The 17079-nt window shown below is 37.7% G+C and overlaps 1 protein-coding gene across 4 annotated transcripts in view; it reads right to left on the bottom strand.

Annotated features, from left to right (window-relative positions):
* ryr3 (ryanodine receptor 3) overlaps positions 1-17079 on the bottom strand; it is a 131246-nt gene that overhangs the window by 70263 nt on the left and 43904 nt on the right. For all 4 annotated transcript variants that reach the window (XM_044105732.1, XM_044105734.1, XM_044105735.1 and 1 more), the window contains 20 exons: positions 16779-16874; positions 16571-16689; positions 15568-15701; positions 14331-14572; positions 13210-13402; positions 12093-12309; positions 11706-11810; positions 9110-9213; positions 7248-7331; positions 7006-7165; positions 6782-6926; positions 5529-5734; positions 5263-5437; positions 4960-5168; positions 3686-3849; positions 3162-3210; positions 2897-3057; positions 1573-1735; positions 752-838; positions 350-576 (listed from right to left, as the gene is read on the bottom strand). In XM_044105732.1, coding sequence (XP_043961667.1) covers positions 350-576; positions 752-838; positions 1573-1735; positions 2897-3057; positions 3162-3210; positions 3686-3849; positions 4960-5168; positions 5263-5437; positions 5529-5734; positions 6782-6926; positions 7006-7165; positions 7248-7331; positions 9110-9213; positions 11706-11810; positions 12093-12309; positions 13210-13402; positions 14331-14572; positions 15568-15701; positions 16571-16689; positions 16779-16874 — 3040 coding nt within the window. The remainder of the gene's footprint in view (positions 1-349; positions 577-751; positions 839-1572; positions 1736-2896; positions 3058-3161; positions 3211-3685; positions 3850-4959; positions 5169-5262; positions 5438-5528; positions 5735-6781; positions 6927-7005; positions 7166-7247; positions 7332-9109; positions 9214-11705; positions 11811-12092; positions 12310-13209; positions 13403-14330; positions 14573-15567; positions 15702-16570; positions 16690-16778; positions 16875-17079) is intronic.

Here is a 17079-nt window from a genome sequence, read left to right as displayed (position 1 = left end):
GAGTTTTTCAGATAGCACAAAGTATTGCAGAATTATGGTACTGCAAATTTGGCTGCCATCGTTCAGTGTAGAAGGGTCAAGAAGAGCGGTGAAATATCCAGATCAAATTATAACAAGCAGAAATGGTATCTCTTCAACTTGCTAAGATTTATCTGAATATTATTTCTGTTAATAATTGAATTTTTTTCCAACTCCAAAAGAAAAGCAGCTCAAATGCGAGTAAACTCCATTAATTTCTACAATGGCTGCATGTAAACTTCTGAAAGGCAAAAAAACCTGAGGATCCAAAACTGCCCTGAGAAATACATTCGCTCAAATAAAATATATCCATCAGTCTTTTATCTGCTACCTGTTCTCTTCAGGTATGTGCACGGCAATCATCTGCAGAGGTTCCAGACACTGCACCACCCAGCCGTGCCGCTCGCTGACCCGAGCCGTCTCCACGTTCAGGAAGGTGTTTGGCATCCGGCTCCAGAGGACGGCCACGATGGTTTGCACATCTAGACGCGGCGGACACTGTGGAACCGGGTTCCGCTGCTCGCTTCTGAACATGGCTGACGACAGCGGCATGGCATCCTGGGATACGACAGGGAAGGCAGGGGAAACTATCTTTGGTTCCTTCAATTCATAAAAGTTTATCCTTAAGAAAGATTAACGTGAATATTTAGCTCCAACACGTTTTAACACTGTCTTTTAAAGCACACTCTTGCAAATGAAACCTAATGTCTAATGGAAGCAAATTGGGACAAACCTTTATTTTGACAAATTCAAACTGGAAGAGGTTGGAACTGGTGGGGCAGCAAAACACAGCCGGGAACAGCTTGGTGTTTGGCTCCACCTGGAAACAAACAAACCGCAAGTAATGACATGCATCACTAAATGAAGAGAGAAGAGGTTTCAAGTTTATTCCTCAAAATATTCAAACAGCAAAGCATCCCTGACATGTGGAAGATCAAAAATAATCTGAATGATGAACAATTCTGAGATCCAGTTGAAAAGATAATTAATAAATGCTAAAGGCAAAAACAAAAACTGAGATTTTTACTTTTTTAAACCATTTACAATACTGAAAAATGTAATATTAAGTAACCAAAACCAATCCGACAGAGACGGATTACGAGAGCTCCTCGGTATATAATTTCTGAAATTCAAGACCTATAACTTAAATATAAAATACTAACTTAAATAAAGTAAATTATACATCGAGATGTATTTTGCAAAAGATTTTCTTATTTTGAAATGGATCAAACTATATTGTTTTTGACAAAAAAGACAGAAAAAGTGGGAGTTTTATCAATTTAATGAACAAAGAAAAGATTCAAAATTTACTTTTAATGTTGAAACTTTAATGTTTAATCTTTTCATTATCTACCAAAACAACTTTGGAAAGTCTTTTAAAATTTATGCTGCAGAGATTTTGCCATCCACTGAAAAACAAAAAAAGATAAAAATGCATATTTATCCCAACTTATTTCTGTTTTGCCTTCAGGCTGAATTGGATGGACGTGCTGGGATAAATAAGCCTCACATCGAAGCGTATTCCCGTTGTCAGGACGATAGAGTCTTATTAACCTGATACGCTGTAGGCAGTTCTTTGCCGTTGGCGGTGAAGGAGACGAGGCCGGTGGCCAAGTCGACCAGACAGCCGATTTCCAGGTCGGTGTTTGAGCGGCTGGAGGAAGACGGGCCCAGTGCATCTGCTGCACACACCATGTAGCAGTTGCTCCTCTGAATACTGCAGCAAGAGGAACAACAGGAAGAGTTCAGAAACTTTGAAACCTCTGCAAAACACATGCCCAATAATTCAGATTGGATTTGTGTTTTGCAGAATAAAAAAACGACCATCGCAGGCAAAATTAAGGCTTTGGGTTTCAATGCCGATCTAGATAAAGAAATTAATACCTTTCTATAATAAGGGTCACGTAACTTCAATAACTTCTCTGTTGTTTGGGAGATAAAACTATATATTTTAAGCTACTGCAATGATTTCTGTTCTTCTGTTTGTAGAAACCATTTCTACGAGAGCAGATTTAGCTGCACATCAACACAATAATGAAAACATCTAATAATGGAAAATTCTAGATCCGGAGTGTCAAACTCATTTTCATTTTGGGCCAAATCCAGATCCTGAATGCTCTTAAAGGGCCGGTTGTGCCAGAATGTATTAATAAAACCTGTTCACAAACTTTTAAAATATCAATGAATTATTCAAATTAAATAATATCATTGAATATCTTTTCACTCCCTCCAGGATTTTCTGATTATTCTTGTGATTTTTTTTGTTTGTGGTACTAATTTGGAAATATTTGCAATATTTGCTCTTATTTATGGTAAATGTGACTTTTTATTACTGTTTTTATGATGGTCTATGTAATCAGATAATCAATTAAAGCTGAGGCAGCTGTTTAGCACGAGTAAGAAAATTTTTACTTACTTTTTGAGAAAACTCTGCAATAAACTCTCAATTATGTATTGGTGCAATTTGTTGATTTTGCATGAATTTCCACAATAATTCTCAAGAAACTGGAGGAACTGATTGACATAATTTGGCAGTAAAGATATAAAAACTGCATTCATTCGATTGATAACGTGATATTTAAGCACATTAAGTGTTTAGTCAAGAATCAAGAGGGCCACATAAAAAGCTACGGCGTCCCGGATTTGGCCCACGGGCCTAAAGTTTGACACGCCTTCTAGATGAACCTGCTGTATTTCCCATAATTCTTATACACTGTGACATTTTATTCTTCACGTTAGTTTTATTTCAGTTTCTAGGTCTGGTCAGAGGAATGACATTATAGAAGAGAATATCCTCTGAAACACACTGAGGAGTTCTGAACGTTGTTTACTCCCAGACTTCCTATAAACTGCAGATATTTAAGAACCAGCAGCTTGCCTCTCGTGGACCCGGCCCCGCTCGTCTCCCAGGGTGACGGTGACGGTTTGCGTCTTGCTGAGACTGAAGTTCTTGCTGTAGTAGTGATAGTCTGGGGTGACCCAGCCCATCCATACGGTGGCGGGGTCCTGTCCGGCAAACACTCTCACCGAATGGTAATACTGCAGGTTTAAAAATAAAAATAATTTAATGAAATGGGAAAGCATATTGTGAAGATCAAGAAGGGATATTTTATCAGTAAGTTTAAGAATTAATGGTGATTTACGGTTGTGATGCTTCCATAGTCAATACTTCCATCTTCTTTGGGAGTTTGGCTGACAAAACAAACAAACATGTTTAAATAAAAGGGTTCTGGAAGAAAGGAGACAGATGGGTGGATAAATAAACAAATGGATTAATAAAAAAGAAAACAGATGAATAAATAGATGGACGAATAAAAGGAAAGGAAATGGGTGGATGAACAAATAAACCAATGGATGAATAGATATACAAATGGTTATGAAGGAAAACAAAGATAAAAAGATTAATGGATAAAAAGAAAGGAAGAGGATAGATAAATATACAGATGGAAGAATGAAAGCTAGAAAAAGTTTTTCCATTCTCTATTTGCCAACCTCATCCAGTCCTGGAAAACATTTCAGTCCAACTCCATAGTTTTCCAAACCACAATGGAAACTTGAACAAAAGTAACCTTATATCTTGCATTGATTGTTTTACCATCTATTTAAAAGAAAAAAAATAAAGAACAGACTGAGGATGAAACCCTCAGTCTGAGTACAGACGCCTTACCTGAGTTTCAGTGACTCGTCCAGCAGCCTGTCTGCAGAGTAGAACTCCACCGGCATGCTCAGTCTGCAGTAAACCATGTCGCTGTTGCTGTTCTGGGTGCCAAACGTCTTGTGTGTGACCTTAAGACACGGGGGACTGTCCACTGTCCCGTCAATCCTGGTAACCTAAGAGGACGAGAAACAAATCCCAAAGAGAGTGAGAGTGTCCATCGACAGCAATCTGTGGCCATTTTTGCTGCGTTTACATTGACCAAAAAAATGTCACAAATTGGAATGAAAACCTGGAACTTAAAACTTTTATGAAAAATAGTTTTTTTTTTACATATTTGTTGAAACTGTCACTATGTCATCGCAGAGCAGTATGAGACAGATAATCTGTGAAACAAAATCAAGCTCCTCTGCCCTCTCCGAGTGCAATCTGGAAACAACCATACAGAGCCAGTAGGCGGGGCTTAGTGCTGACAATCAATCTCTGGCGCCCTGGTTTCTGCTACGCTACAGCTTCTTCTTGATAGCAGAGCCTGTGTGAATGTGCAGGCTAGTTAGAATAGCCATCAATGACAGCGAATAAATGGTTTTCCAGCATGTTCATGAGGGTGATTGTCAGCACTAAGACCCTCCCTTCCTGGCTCCTACTGGTTGTTTTTGACCTGGACAGCAATAATGCCACAGGCAGGACATGGAGGAACACAATCTTTCATGATATAGTGAAAGTTTTTAACTTTTTAAGTTTCAAATCTCCACCTAGATATTTTTTCTTATTTTAATTGTGCAAAGTTCTTTAAATTTCAACAAATTTCATCAGATTAAACAAAAGGAAAGAACGTGCTCCCTGCAACGGTGGGAGTAAAATTACCGTAATAACCCGGTATTGGCTGGAAAATGCAACGTCTCCCCTTGCAGAAACAGTTGGAGTTTATCAAATAGCACAAAGTATCGCAGAGTTACGGTACTGCAAATTTAGTTTGTAAAAATGTGGTGGGCGACACCTTTTGGCCAATAAGGGTTAAATATTATGCAAAAAACATCTGGGGAAAAAAAAAAAGGCTCACGCTTTGATAAAGTGCTTTTCAGCCACATCAAAACTGCAATGAAGACATGATTTTTAATCACTTATAAGGTCAACAAGCTCATTCACACCTGATTTTAACTGCATTTCTTAATTAATGGAAGCACTGCAATAGCGAAATTGTGTTTTTCATCATCAGCAGGGTAGATTTGAAATGGAAACGCGGCTCATGAATCCTGCGGATAATAAAGTATGGCGTTCTCTACCTCGATGTGCATGTGGTCGTGGGGAACGTTGAAAAAGGTGGGCAAGCGCTTGCTGAACCACATGGTTATCTCCCTGTTCATGTTGACAGCAAAAGGCTCAAAACCCTCCTGGAGACCACACATGGTGTAGTACTTAAACGTGCTGGCATCCTTGCCGAGGTTCATGCGGCCGATCTGAGACATCCCGAGACTGCACACCGGAATAAAACCTGCATTAAGACAAGAAGTTAGTGGACAATTAGTCCTTGTGTTATGTTTGCCATTTCTAAAACTAAATACTGAAAGAATCCATGAAGTTCTCACCATCCTCTGTTTCAAAGTCAGCAAAGCCGAGCTCAGAGCCCTTGCTGGTGATCAGGAGCTCTCCATTCAGAGTGAAAATCATGGATTTGTCCTCCATGTTGATCATGCAACCAACCACGTCGCCCTTCTTCCAAGGATGCCCAAAGTAACGGCTACCAGCATGCATCCGTCGACCCTGAAGAAAGTAAAGCATTACGAGAAGCAACACTAACAGAGATCTCTTGCTTGGATTTCATTGCAAACAACGAGCAGCTGTTTCAGGTTACCCTGTATCCATCAAAGACGTAGGCCTGGTCATCCGTTCCCAGCTCCACGTCGGGCCTGCAGCCCGGTCTGGCCCAGCCGACCCTCATGTCGCCTCCACTCAGGACCTCAAACTCAAAGTACCACTTCCCGGTCTTCACGGCGTACGTTTGCTCCACGCGGAAAAAGCGGATTGTCTCGATGCTCTGATCATCTATTGCATGCACAACTTTGGTCCAGAGAGAAAAAGAAGAGCCGTGTAATTTAAAAATGCAAATAATGATATATAATGATACTTCCAAACAGGGAGATCAATGAAATGTAGATGAGAAAAAAAATATTTATGATTCATGATATTTATGATTTATTTAACCTAATTTTAAAGGTTAAATAAAAAAAAAAATTCTGCACTGCACTGACAGCTCAGGTCATCCTGAGTCAAATTTGAAATTATCCAGCTATTGGTTAGACAACTTACACTTACTTAACAAATATTGCTCACTCTGAATGAAGTACAACTTTAGCTACTATTCATTTTGTGTTGATTTGGTTCAAAGCTTTGGTGTTCAGCTGCACTGCAAAATTTTATCAAGTATTTTTGGTTTAGTTTTCTAGTGCAAATATCTTACTACAACTTAAAATAAAACTTTTCAGTAAGAAATAGGAGCTTCTTGTAATTCCTTAATATCGATGTAAAATTATTAGTCACAGGTTAAACAATCTGGCAGTGGAAGAAAACATTAGTCTAGTTCCAGTTACTCAATAAAGCTGTTTGTGTTGCCCTGAAGTCTTTCCATGATTCTGCAATCGAGGAAATTCATGCAAAAAAAAATAAAAATAAATCAGCAGATCCCTGTGAGTTTATTGGTCAAAAACATTGTGTTTGAGTCACTTCTTCCTAACTGCTGCTTCAGCTTTAGTTGATGTCAAATTATAGTCCATCATCGATATGGTAAGTAATAAAAAAGTCACATTTATACATTTATCATCATACATCTGCGCAAATATCCCAACATTTCTTGCAAATACTTCTAAATTAGCACCAGAAAATCATTGTAAAAATCACAAAAACAATCCTGGAAATCCTGGAGGGACGTAACATAAAAAAGATGTTTAATATTATTTAATTTTATAAAGAACTTATTGAATTAATAATGGGTTTTATCAATGCATTTTGGGGACAATCGTCCCTTTAGGAACATTCATGACCCAAAGTGGAGATTAGCTTGACGTAGGCTAATCTCCATTAGCTTTAGATAACTCATCAGAATCTCACCCTCCTGGTCTGGAGGGTCGATATCATATCCGTATCCAACCATCGTCCGAATGGCCTCTCTCAGACTGTCTCTGTTAGACTTCTTTGTGCGTTCATCCAATAAAGCATATGGCACCAAGCGAGGATTACGTCTGCTCTTCACATCCTGCAACACAATTTAATTTATGAACTCTGCATCAACGTCTTAGTCTGCCTGAACATCACATGAGAACGGTTTATATTACCTGCTGGATGCCATAGGTCCATCCTTGTTTGATTCTGTCTTTGGCCCAAACATTGTGTGCGTTTTCGGCCAGTTTATCAACCAGAACCTCTTGACCTGGAGTCAGTTTCACGTCAGAAAGTTCCAGTGGCGCAGGCTTGTATCCATTAGACATCATGTAGCTGGAAGATTTATTAAGGTAGAATTATAAAATGTGGAAATTTGCACAAATAAGCCAAAAGCGATGGAAAATGTTGACCATACTCTTTTGGTAATTTGATTTTCTTCAGGTCTTCTTCAGCGTGAACATTAACCTGGGCAACATGGCAGCCGAGTGCCAACAGCGTTCTGCGGTAAATGAGAAAAATGACAAGTGTTAATCAAAACAATAACACTAAACTTCATTTAGCTTTTACTGTCTGAATAAATGGCTCTATAACAGGAAGTTCCTTTAATGAGGTGAGCCAAATGTCTTTACAGTAACACGACTCAGTTTTCAACTTGAAAAGCCTCTGGAGCCAATATTTCCTAGAAATCAATGCTGGAACTGCACCAGAAGACGAATGTCTTTACAAGTGCTGCTTTAATCTTATTCTTAATCTTGTGCTGCTAAGCATTATGCCGAAAACTGCTGCTGCAGTTGTAGGAATGGATAATTGGATTATTTAACGGCCTGAAACATACAACCCTTTTCTAGTGGCATACAATCTAAAAATCTTGCAAGCCTCAACAAACTGGATTGTTTGATTGCAAAAAGGAACATGCCAAATAAATGTATAGTTACTAATTATGGCAACAAGGGAAGGAGTGAGCAATCCAATTTTTCTCAAGGATTAAGAAAACAAAACAAAACTGAAGTTATTATCTTTGGACCTAAAGAGGAACAATCCAGAGTCAACGCACAGTTTCAGTTATTACAACAACAACAAAAAATTGCGAACGGGCCTGAAATCTGGGAGTAGTGATGGAGTCAGATCTTAGAGTCACATAAAGACTTTTACAAAGTCGGCCTTCTGTCACCTGAAGAACATTTCCAGGATTAAAGGACTAATGTCGCAGCCAGATCTAGAGAAACTTATCCATGTGTTTATCTTTAGTCGCATTGATTATTGCAACAGCGTCTTCTCAGGTCTGCCTAAAAAATCAATGAGACCAAAATGCTGTTGCTGATGTTCTGACTAAAAACCAGGAAGTTAGAGCACATCACCCAGTTTTAAAGTCCTTCACTGGGTCCCTGTAGCTCAGAGAATAGACTTTAAAATACTGTAGCTTGTTTATAAATTACTTAACGGCTCAGCACCACAATACATTAAACATCTGCTGTTGTCATAGCAACCTTCCAGTCCCCACAGGTCTTCTGGTTCTGATCTTCATTCCCAGAACCAAATGGAGAGAAGCAGCATTCAGTTTCTATGCACCACAAACTGCAAAACAGCCGAAACACCGAGACCTTTCTAGACCAAATGTAGTGGCGATGACACAGCAAAATTTGTGGTACCGTAACTCTGTGACACTTTGTGCTATCTGAAAAATTCCAACGGTTTCTGAAAGGGGAGACGTTGAGCTTTCTAGTCAATATCGGGTTATTACGGTAATTTTACTCCCACCTTTGCAGGAAGCATGTTTTTCTTTGGTTTAATCTCATGAAACACTCTTAATAGAGCAAAAATACCTGCTGAATATTGGAAGTCTCAGTTGTTGTCAATGAATGGGCAAATATATTTACTCACAGGACATTTAAAGAGCTTTGTACAATCAAAATAAGCAAAAATATCCAGGCGGAGATTTGAAACTTGGGACTCAGAGGCTAAAATCCACCTGTTTAGAGTTGCTTTTGAAACATAATAAATGAAATACTAATCAAAATTTTGATATGTAATGACAGCATTTGGAAAAAATGTTATACTTCAATAGTTGATTTTTTTTTTTATTGTTTTTATGATGTAAAGCACTTTGAATGGCTTTGTTTCTGAAATGTGCTATACAAATAAAATCTGATTCATTGATTCTGTACCCATTTTGATTCATGAAGTAGAAATGAATATTGTGATCTCTTGCTAAACTCTAAATGTAAAAATTCTAAAAACCATAAATTTTTCTACTTTGAGGGTCAGCCGCAGCCTTACTTGAGTGTTTCGCTTGACATCTGCACGTTGTAGTTCTTTTCAGTTTCAGGCAGCTTGCCGAAATCCACAAGACAAGGGTGCTGCCTCTTGTTGTCGTCACGAACCTGTGGAGAAAGAAAAAGTTTCGTCTCACATCGCCCTCGTCTTGTCTGAAAACCTTCCTTTCTGCTGCAGAAAAAGCCTGACTCTACATTCAAAGCCAGGAAGAAGTCAGATTTAACTGCTTTTAGTTCTATTCAAGTTTCTGAACTTTACGAGTTGCTTAGACTGAAGTGTTGCAGTAGATTATGTTTTAATTAGCGCCTTTACTGCCTGCAGGAGACCTGATTAAGAGAGATTTACTGCTATCATGACATCCACTAAGACTCACTGATAATACTCTCTGCTACAGAATTACACCAATTTTTTTTTTAAAGAGGACAGCAGCAACACAGAGTGCGAACCAAGCAAACAGATGTGATGGATAACACATTCCTGCTTGCCAAATATCCACAAAGAGGAACCTGACCTGGAATTATAGCAATGTCACTCTGGGCTCATTGAGCTTGTAACAGCACATTTTTTATGCCAGGCATCTGTTTGGACCTAAACGTAGGCCTTGATATTTTTGTTGACCTTTTATCCCTGTCTTAATTACTGTGGGTGTCACATTTTTGGAATGGCAAAGGGATTTATTAATATTGGCTGAATGGCCTCTGTGGGAGCAGCCTCAGAGGAATATTATCCTGTAACTACAACAGTAAAAAAAGAGCCTAACTGTGTGATCAGACTTCTGATGGCGCTTCTGCAGTGATGAGATGCAGAGAGAGAGAGAGAGAGAGAGTTACTGACGGTAAAATCAGGGAAGGAGCCCAGAGTGATGAAGATGTCTTTGGATAGTGAACACAGTAATTCACGTTAATGCAGTTTTAGCTCATTTGTATTACCTAGAGCATGTTAGCCGAAGCTCTAAAACGTTTACTGTATTTTTCAAAAGTACTTTTGAAGGACAGTCAAAAGTTTCCAAAACAATAGAAACCTGAAACAATTTCAACTAAAACAAATCAAACTATAAAGGGAAAATTAGCAACGCTACCCAGCAAAAAGTGTTTTTTTTTTCTAAAGATCCAGTATGTGTAATGTATCGACATATGCAGTCTACATAACAAATTCCAGTAAATACGTTCGATGTTGTGGAAATTCACAACAAAATCAAATTTCACGGCATTTGATCAGACAAATTAGACCAATTAGTATCCCATTAATGGATCTCTCAAAGTGAACACATTGCTGTTAACAGGTCATGTTTTGTGACATACAAAATTAGACCTTCATTACACAATGAAGGAGGACATTAATAACTGGATAAAATAAAGAGACATCATAAAATCTAGACGGTTATCAAAATACATGAAAACAAAAGCTGACAATTGAACAACACCAGCTGGGAATTTATATACAGATAAAACCAAAGGAAACATTCAACAAATAACTTTTTTTTCTGACTGTCTGAAGTTAAATCAGACCATTTATAAGTCAGCAAATAGAAATAATTTTTATAATTCTAAGTGACCTAAAACAAGAGAAGCTTAATCTGATTTAACTTCAGAAAGCAAAGGACAAAAAGGTGTGAAAATGAAACTAAATCCAAAAAGCTAAATCATATGAATTTGTGGATCATATGAATAGATTTTGAAATGTTTTAAATCAAAGAACTGGTTCAAGGTTGTCCACACTGACAGTTAAATTGTTTATTAGTTAGTGTTTATTATGTTTAATTTCCCCAAATGTAAATGATTTTCAGTTAAATTTTACATGGCCAATGTCACATCAGAGGTGAGGAATAATGGTCTTTACAAGGCATTAATTTGCTGCATCTACAGTGAATAACACCAACAGCTTTAATTAAAAACAGACCAACACTTAGACCAGGATTCTCCACCTGTACTGAATAAAAGAGCAGCAGCCATGTGGGAAGTTTTCTTTGTTCTGGAGCCACTAAAAAAAGCGTAATTAGTCCACTGGGACTAAACAAACAAGCATCTCTGATATGTAAAGCAGGCAAAGGCAATTACAGACCTTTAAGAGAGTTATCCTGCAGATTTCTCAGTTTTTACCAGCCATAAAGCATGAAATTTCTAGTTGTGTTTTTAACTCTAAGGTGAAATGACACTGGATGTAACATTAAGAGAAAAGCAAGAGGGATGCAGATCAGTAAACACTGTTTAAATCAGGATTAATCCATTCACTTTCTTCTTAGATGATGATATTATCTCCTTACTATTTGCCAAAATATTTTCGATAAATTATTTTTTTTTAATTTCTTGGATTTTAATTATTAAAGCAAAGAATTTTGCTTTGATTTATATTGTACATTTCACTTTGTGCCTTAATACTTCTTTAAAATAACATGCACTCCTAGGTCTTCTGCAATTTAAACTTCTTATAAGGAATAACTTTTACTTGATTTATCTCCCTGATCATGAAACGTTTCTGCATCTCCAAGCAATAAATCATTTTTCAGATGGGATGACATGGTGAAACATTTTCAGGCTACTGTCTGCAGCTCTGCATCATCAGTCATGAGTTTCAACAACCTTTTTTACAGCAGGTTTACCTTGCCATACGTCCAGCCCAGTTCGATCTTATTCATTCCCCAAAGTTCGTGGATGTTTTCTGCCAACTTGTCGCGGATGTTCTCCAGATGAGGGGGCAGAACAATCTGCAGAGAAAGAGAGAAAAAGGAAAAGAACCCTTTCATTAAAACATTAAGAAAGCATTTATTTATCTTATAAAAGGGGAGCTGAAGCAACATTAATTCATTCTCAGAAATACTAACCTTCCAAAAGTAGAATAAGCTTTTCAAAAGTCCTAAAAACTGTATTTATACTGTACAAACAAAACTAAAATTAGATGCTCTTTAAAGCAAGTTAAAGTGGCTAATAATGTTCATTGTTGCTTTGATATACATTCAACAGGCAGCCCAGTGAGTGGTTAGGCTCACCTGGCTGGTGTCAACCGGTGTGGGAATGAAGGAGGCCTGAGACAGGAACTGGGTGGTTCCCAGCAGGTCACGGACCCCGTCATGGTCCCGCTTGTAATCCTTCACAGGCTCCACATGCATCTTCTCCTTGGGCAGGAGCGCTTCGTAGCACGGAGAGTAACCGGCTGGCGGCAAGAACTTAAAGTCTCCGTGACGCCCACCAAGCAGGAAACGGGCTCTGAGAACAAAAGTCACACAAACTATTTATTACAGGACACGACAAACTGAAGATTCAGTAAGATTTTGCATCGTTTGGAAAATAGCCATTTTTATTGCTTTTTAATGGTCTTTTTGGGGCTTATTTCAGTTCTTTCAACTAATTCTTAAAAAACATTCCCATTTAAAATGGACTTCTCCAGGATTCCTCTGACTTAAAAAGTGTAATTTATATAACTAAACTGCCCACAGTTACTCCGGTTTAAGGGGAAATGCTGTTTGTGACATAAATCATGTGGTGTGAATTCAGGCAGAGTCTGTAATTTGGTCATCACGTCAGGAGGGAGGAGTTATGGGTCGGTTTCTAAGCTAGCTGCTTCCAATTTTTATGAATACCTCCGTCTATGAGCCCCAACCAGGTGTGTTACGTTCACAGACAAATTAGCTCGACTCTAACAAGTAGAAGCCATGAATAAACTGGCAAAAAAAACTTTGGAAAACAGTTTCCAATACTCCCGATTCTCACTTCTGACGTCCATCATGGAGCCTCGAATGATTAAGCAACGTGGCCAATACTGGGAATGATTGTCAGGGTTTCTCTGAGTATTATAAGCCTGGTGGGCCACCAGGCTTTACTTGTGCCCCCACCAGGCTTAGCACTACTTATTTATTTAAGTTTTTTTTTTTTTTCCATGTATGCATTTTTTAAGACTTTATAGTTGGTGTTCACATATTAATCTTCCAACCTTCCAATAACACATAATTATCAAGTGATATTTTAAAATTTCCTGTCAACTTTAAACATTTTTTAACTCAAAATCACAGCGGGCTGCTGGATGAATGACTGTCGAGCGGCCAATCACGGGGCTTAGCAGGTTTTCTGTGGGGAACCTTTATTGTAATGTTTGTTATTCCATCTTACTTCACTCCAGCAGAGAAGCTGACGACAGGGAAGAAGAATCCGTCGATGTTAAAGTCCTCAAACATGCCCTGCACCGGCTGCCCGTTGATCCTGAAGGACATGCTGGGAGCGCCCAAATCCAAGCAGCAACTGACCACATCATCCGAGTTCAGCAGGTGCTGGTTAATGGAGGCCACGGCTCTGGGGATCCGACCTGGGAGACGAGAGCGGATCTCAGTTACAGCAGGAAAGTCACAGCAAATGTAGGACAGAATGACATGTGAGGAGAAGAGACGGGGCAGAGATCCGATGAATGCTTTAACAGGAGTGACATAAAATGGATGAGTGGGGAGACGTAATGGATCTTTTAGATGCTTTGGAAGTGAAAAAATCATGAAGATGTGGAGCCGGTTTTCAGTCAGCTGGAACTTTTATGGCAGGATCTGCATCACGCTTGATGCAGGTCGTTTAATGACAGCCAGTGTGTTTACAACAGCTTATGTTTGTCCTTCACTGGAGAAGATTAAACGCGCCATTTTCAGTAGGAGTGAGCAATACGTTTTATTTAAATGTGATATATTATCAAGTCCTTTAGGTGTTTTTGTAGAATTATATTGTTAAAACCTGGGACAGAAGTTGAATAAAGTTTATAGATGTCTACAGAATACTTAAATACATTTTTGACATAAACAGAAACAATAAAAAATAAAAAAAAGTGTTTATTTTTCCTAAATAAAAAGGAAAACAATATAATTTAATTGCAAATCAAAAGTTCTTTAAATTTTTTTTGTTAGTTTGTCTTGAGAAACTACAGTAAAAAAAATAAAATAATTCAAGAGGAAATCTGAATCTTGATCTGATACTGACTTATAATAACATAAAACCTCCACCTTTATTTTTCAAAGGAAAACTTTAATGAAGTACTCAATTATGTTGAATAAAAAACCCAAAATGCAGTCATATTTAAAAATAAGTTACTGGTTGTCACATTACAGTTTAAGAAGGGAAAAAAAGCATTTTTCTTCTACAAACATGTGAAATAGTTTAAAGTTTAGTTGCTTTTCCACTCAAACCCACTTTATACAGATTTAATCAACAGTTATTAAAGAAAGCCCAGTTTCCAGTTTAACGGAGTTTCTCACCTGACCACAGATGAAGTCCATCAAAGCTGTAGGAGTAAAGGTCATCCCCAACGCCGTTTCCACCCCAGCCCTCTCCTCCGCCGGGATACGGAGCGTAGCCTTTGGTGTTGGCCCAGCCCACCCTCAGGTGGGTCGGCTCTCCGGTCACAAAGTGGTCCACCTGGTCGATGACCAACTCGTAGTACCACTTCTTATACTGAGCCGAACCTTCAGCGATGCCCAGGAAGATGTTGGGCCTGATACTGGAGTCAAAGAAGATAAGCAAGACTGTATATTAATACAAGACTGTATATTAGGGTGGAATGATGTAACAATGTCAGTGTGTCCAGTATTTATATGGAGTGCACCCACTTTATACAGATTTAATCAACAGATTAAATCTGTATAAAGTGTATAAATGTTTGTCAATATTCCAGGTGTTACGAACATGAATTTTCACATGCTAATGTAAAATAATTACCCTGAGGGAAAATCCCAAAGTAATGTCAGCAAAGCAAGTAAAGTGAATAAGTAAGTACTTACCTATTTACCTAAGTAAGTAAGTAAGGTAAATAGGTAAAATTAGTAATGTAAATAAGTAAAGTAAGATACATAGGTAAAGAAAGTAAGTAATGAAAGTAAGGTAAGTAAGTAAGGTATGAATTAGGTAAGTACAGCTAGGTAAATAAGTAAGTTAAATAAATAAGTAAAGTAGGGAAGGTATGTAAGGTCTGTCCATCCTTCTAACCAGGTCACAGAGTGATGGGAGCACAGAAGAGAAAGAGGAATTAAAAAATATGCATAAATCCCTATTAACATTGTCTTCACAATATTTACCAATATTATTGCATCAGCAAGATTTTCTAATATTGTGTAGCCCGTAATACCTGAACAACATATCTGATGTGTATTGATGATTTTAATGATGGCATTTGACAAAATGTAATGTTTGTTACAGTTTCACAATTGTTTTTTATGTTTTTAAGATGTTTTTATTTTTTTTATGATGTAAATCACTTTGAACTGCCTTATTGCTGAAATGTGCTATAAGAATAAACTTTGATTGATTGATATTGTATATGTCTCTCAAGGAATAATCAATAAGGAAAAAAAGTCTTATATAGTCTACCTCTTTTTCAAACGTCAGTGCGTTGTATCACTGTATAAACAACCCTACCAATAAATCTTTAGACATTAAACAGGCAATGTGTGTATATTGAAATAAAAACAACTTCTCAACATGCTTCTGCTTTTTTACCTTTGAACATCGTTGACTAGTCGGGTCTGGAGCAGCAGGTCCCTTTTTGGCAGCAGGTTGTCACAGATCAGATTCTGGTTGGTTCTCACTGCCACCCCGTTGCACACACACAGAGAGCACAGCACATCCAGAATCTAAAGAGCAAAAAGAAAGAAGAGGTATTTCCTGTTTTTATTCATGAAGAAATTGAAGAAATTAACAGTTCTGGATTTAGGTTTGTGCATAACGAAAAGAAAGCAACAGGTTTAGCAAACACATCAAGTACGAATATAAATTATTATTCTAGTGTTAATTTGGTAAGTTTTCTCTATTTGCAAAAATCTAAGAGCTCACTGCACTGAAAGCTTCCTGGTTATTCCACCAAACATTGGTTTCTGAACTCTTCCTGAGTTAAAACATTAGTACTATTGTTTCTAAATGAACATTAACTTGTTTTCTTTGCAGTATTTGAGATCTGAAAGCACTGCATTTTTTTGTTATTTTGACCATTTCTCATTTTCTGCAAATAAATACAACATTTTTTGCTTGTAATTCCAGACATGTTGTCAGCAGTTCATAGAGTAAAAGAACAATGTTCATTTTACTCAAACATAAACCTATAAAAAGTAAAATCAGAGAAACTGAGCATTTTATTTTAATGTGGAGGCAGAATATTTCAACCAAAACCTATAAAAACTGCATGACATAAAAGTTCAACAAGCCTACAAATACAGAACATTTCTGCATTGCAGTTGGCAAAAAAGTTTTGGAGTTATCGAGTTTAGTTTTTTTCTCCCAACATTTAAATAAAAATGCTATAAAGAATATAACACTTTTTATAGTTTACTAAGTAAGGACGCTTTTAAAATCAGCAGGAAAATCTATAATTTTAACTCAGTAAATGCTGTAAAGCGTGTTATAATTAAGTCTTGTTTTTGTTTAAACTCACAATAAATCTAGAATGATTTTTTGATAATGGTGAATGCAATTAAAGATGAAAACCGGACCAATTTTTCCAGCCCACCTTGTGGTTGCGTCCGTGCTTGTAGAGAAGAGAGATGATGGATTTAATGTGAGCTTTCTGAATGATGTTCAGGGCTTCTGGGCTTTCCACCAACACACAGTGGAGGACTTCTAAGATTCCTGCCAAACAAAATTAAAACAAGACATCCCTAAACATCCGTCATTCCATGTTTTATTAGTTAGTAGAAAAACAGAGAGACTTGCGATACCTGATGATGACTCCATTCTTTCCAGTTTGCTGACCAGCCAGTCCAAGTTTCGGGAGAACTGGGTGCAGTTTGTCCGGTTTCCACGAATCAGTGCAGCTGAACAAAAGACAAAGTTTGACTCAACACAGTAGGATTTTTTGAAGGTCTCACATCTGATAATAAACTGTTGGGTGGACATGAAGCCAAAAGCTTTTACAGTCTAAAATCACTTAGGGTTTATTTTGGGCTTTCTTTGCTACTTCGACATTTAGAAGCCTTGTTTCACACCATTTTGTTTCAGGGACACCCGGTTGACTAAATG

Source organism: Gambusia affinis, linkage group LG22, assembly GCF_019740435.1.
Source record: "Gambusia affinis linkage group LG22, SWU_Gaff_1.0, whole genome shotgun sequence".
Classification (NCBI taxonomy): Eukaryota; Metazoa; Chordata; class Actinopteri; order Cyprinodontiformes; family Poeciliidae; genus Gambusia; species Gambusia affinis.
Note: the sequence above shows the minus strand (reverse complement) of the source record. Positions and strands in the feature narration are given on the sequence as shown.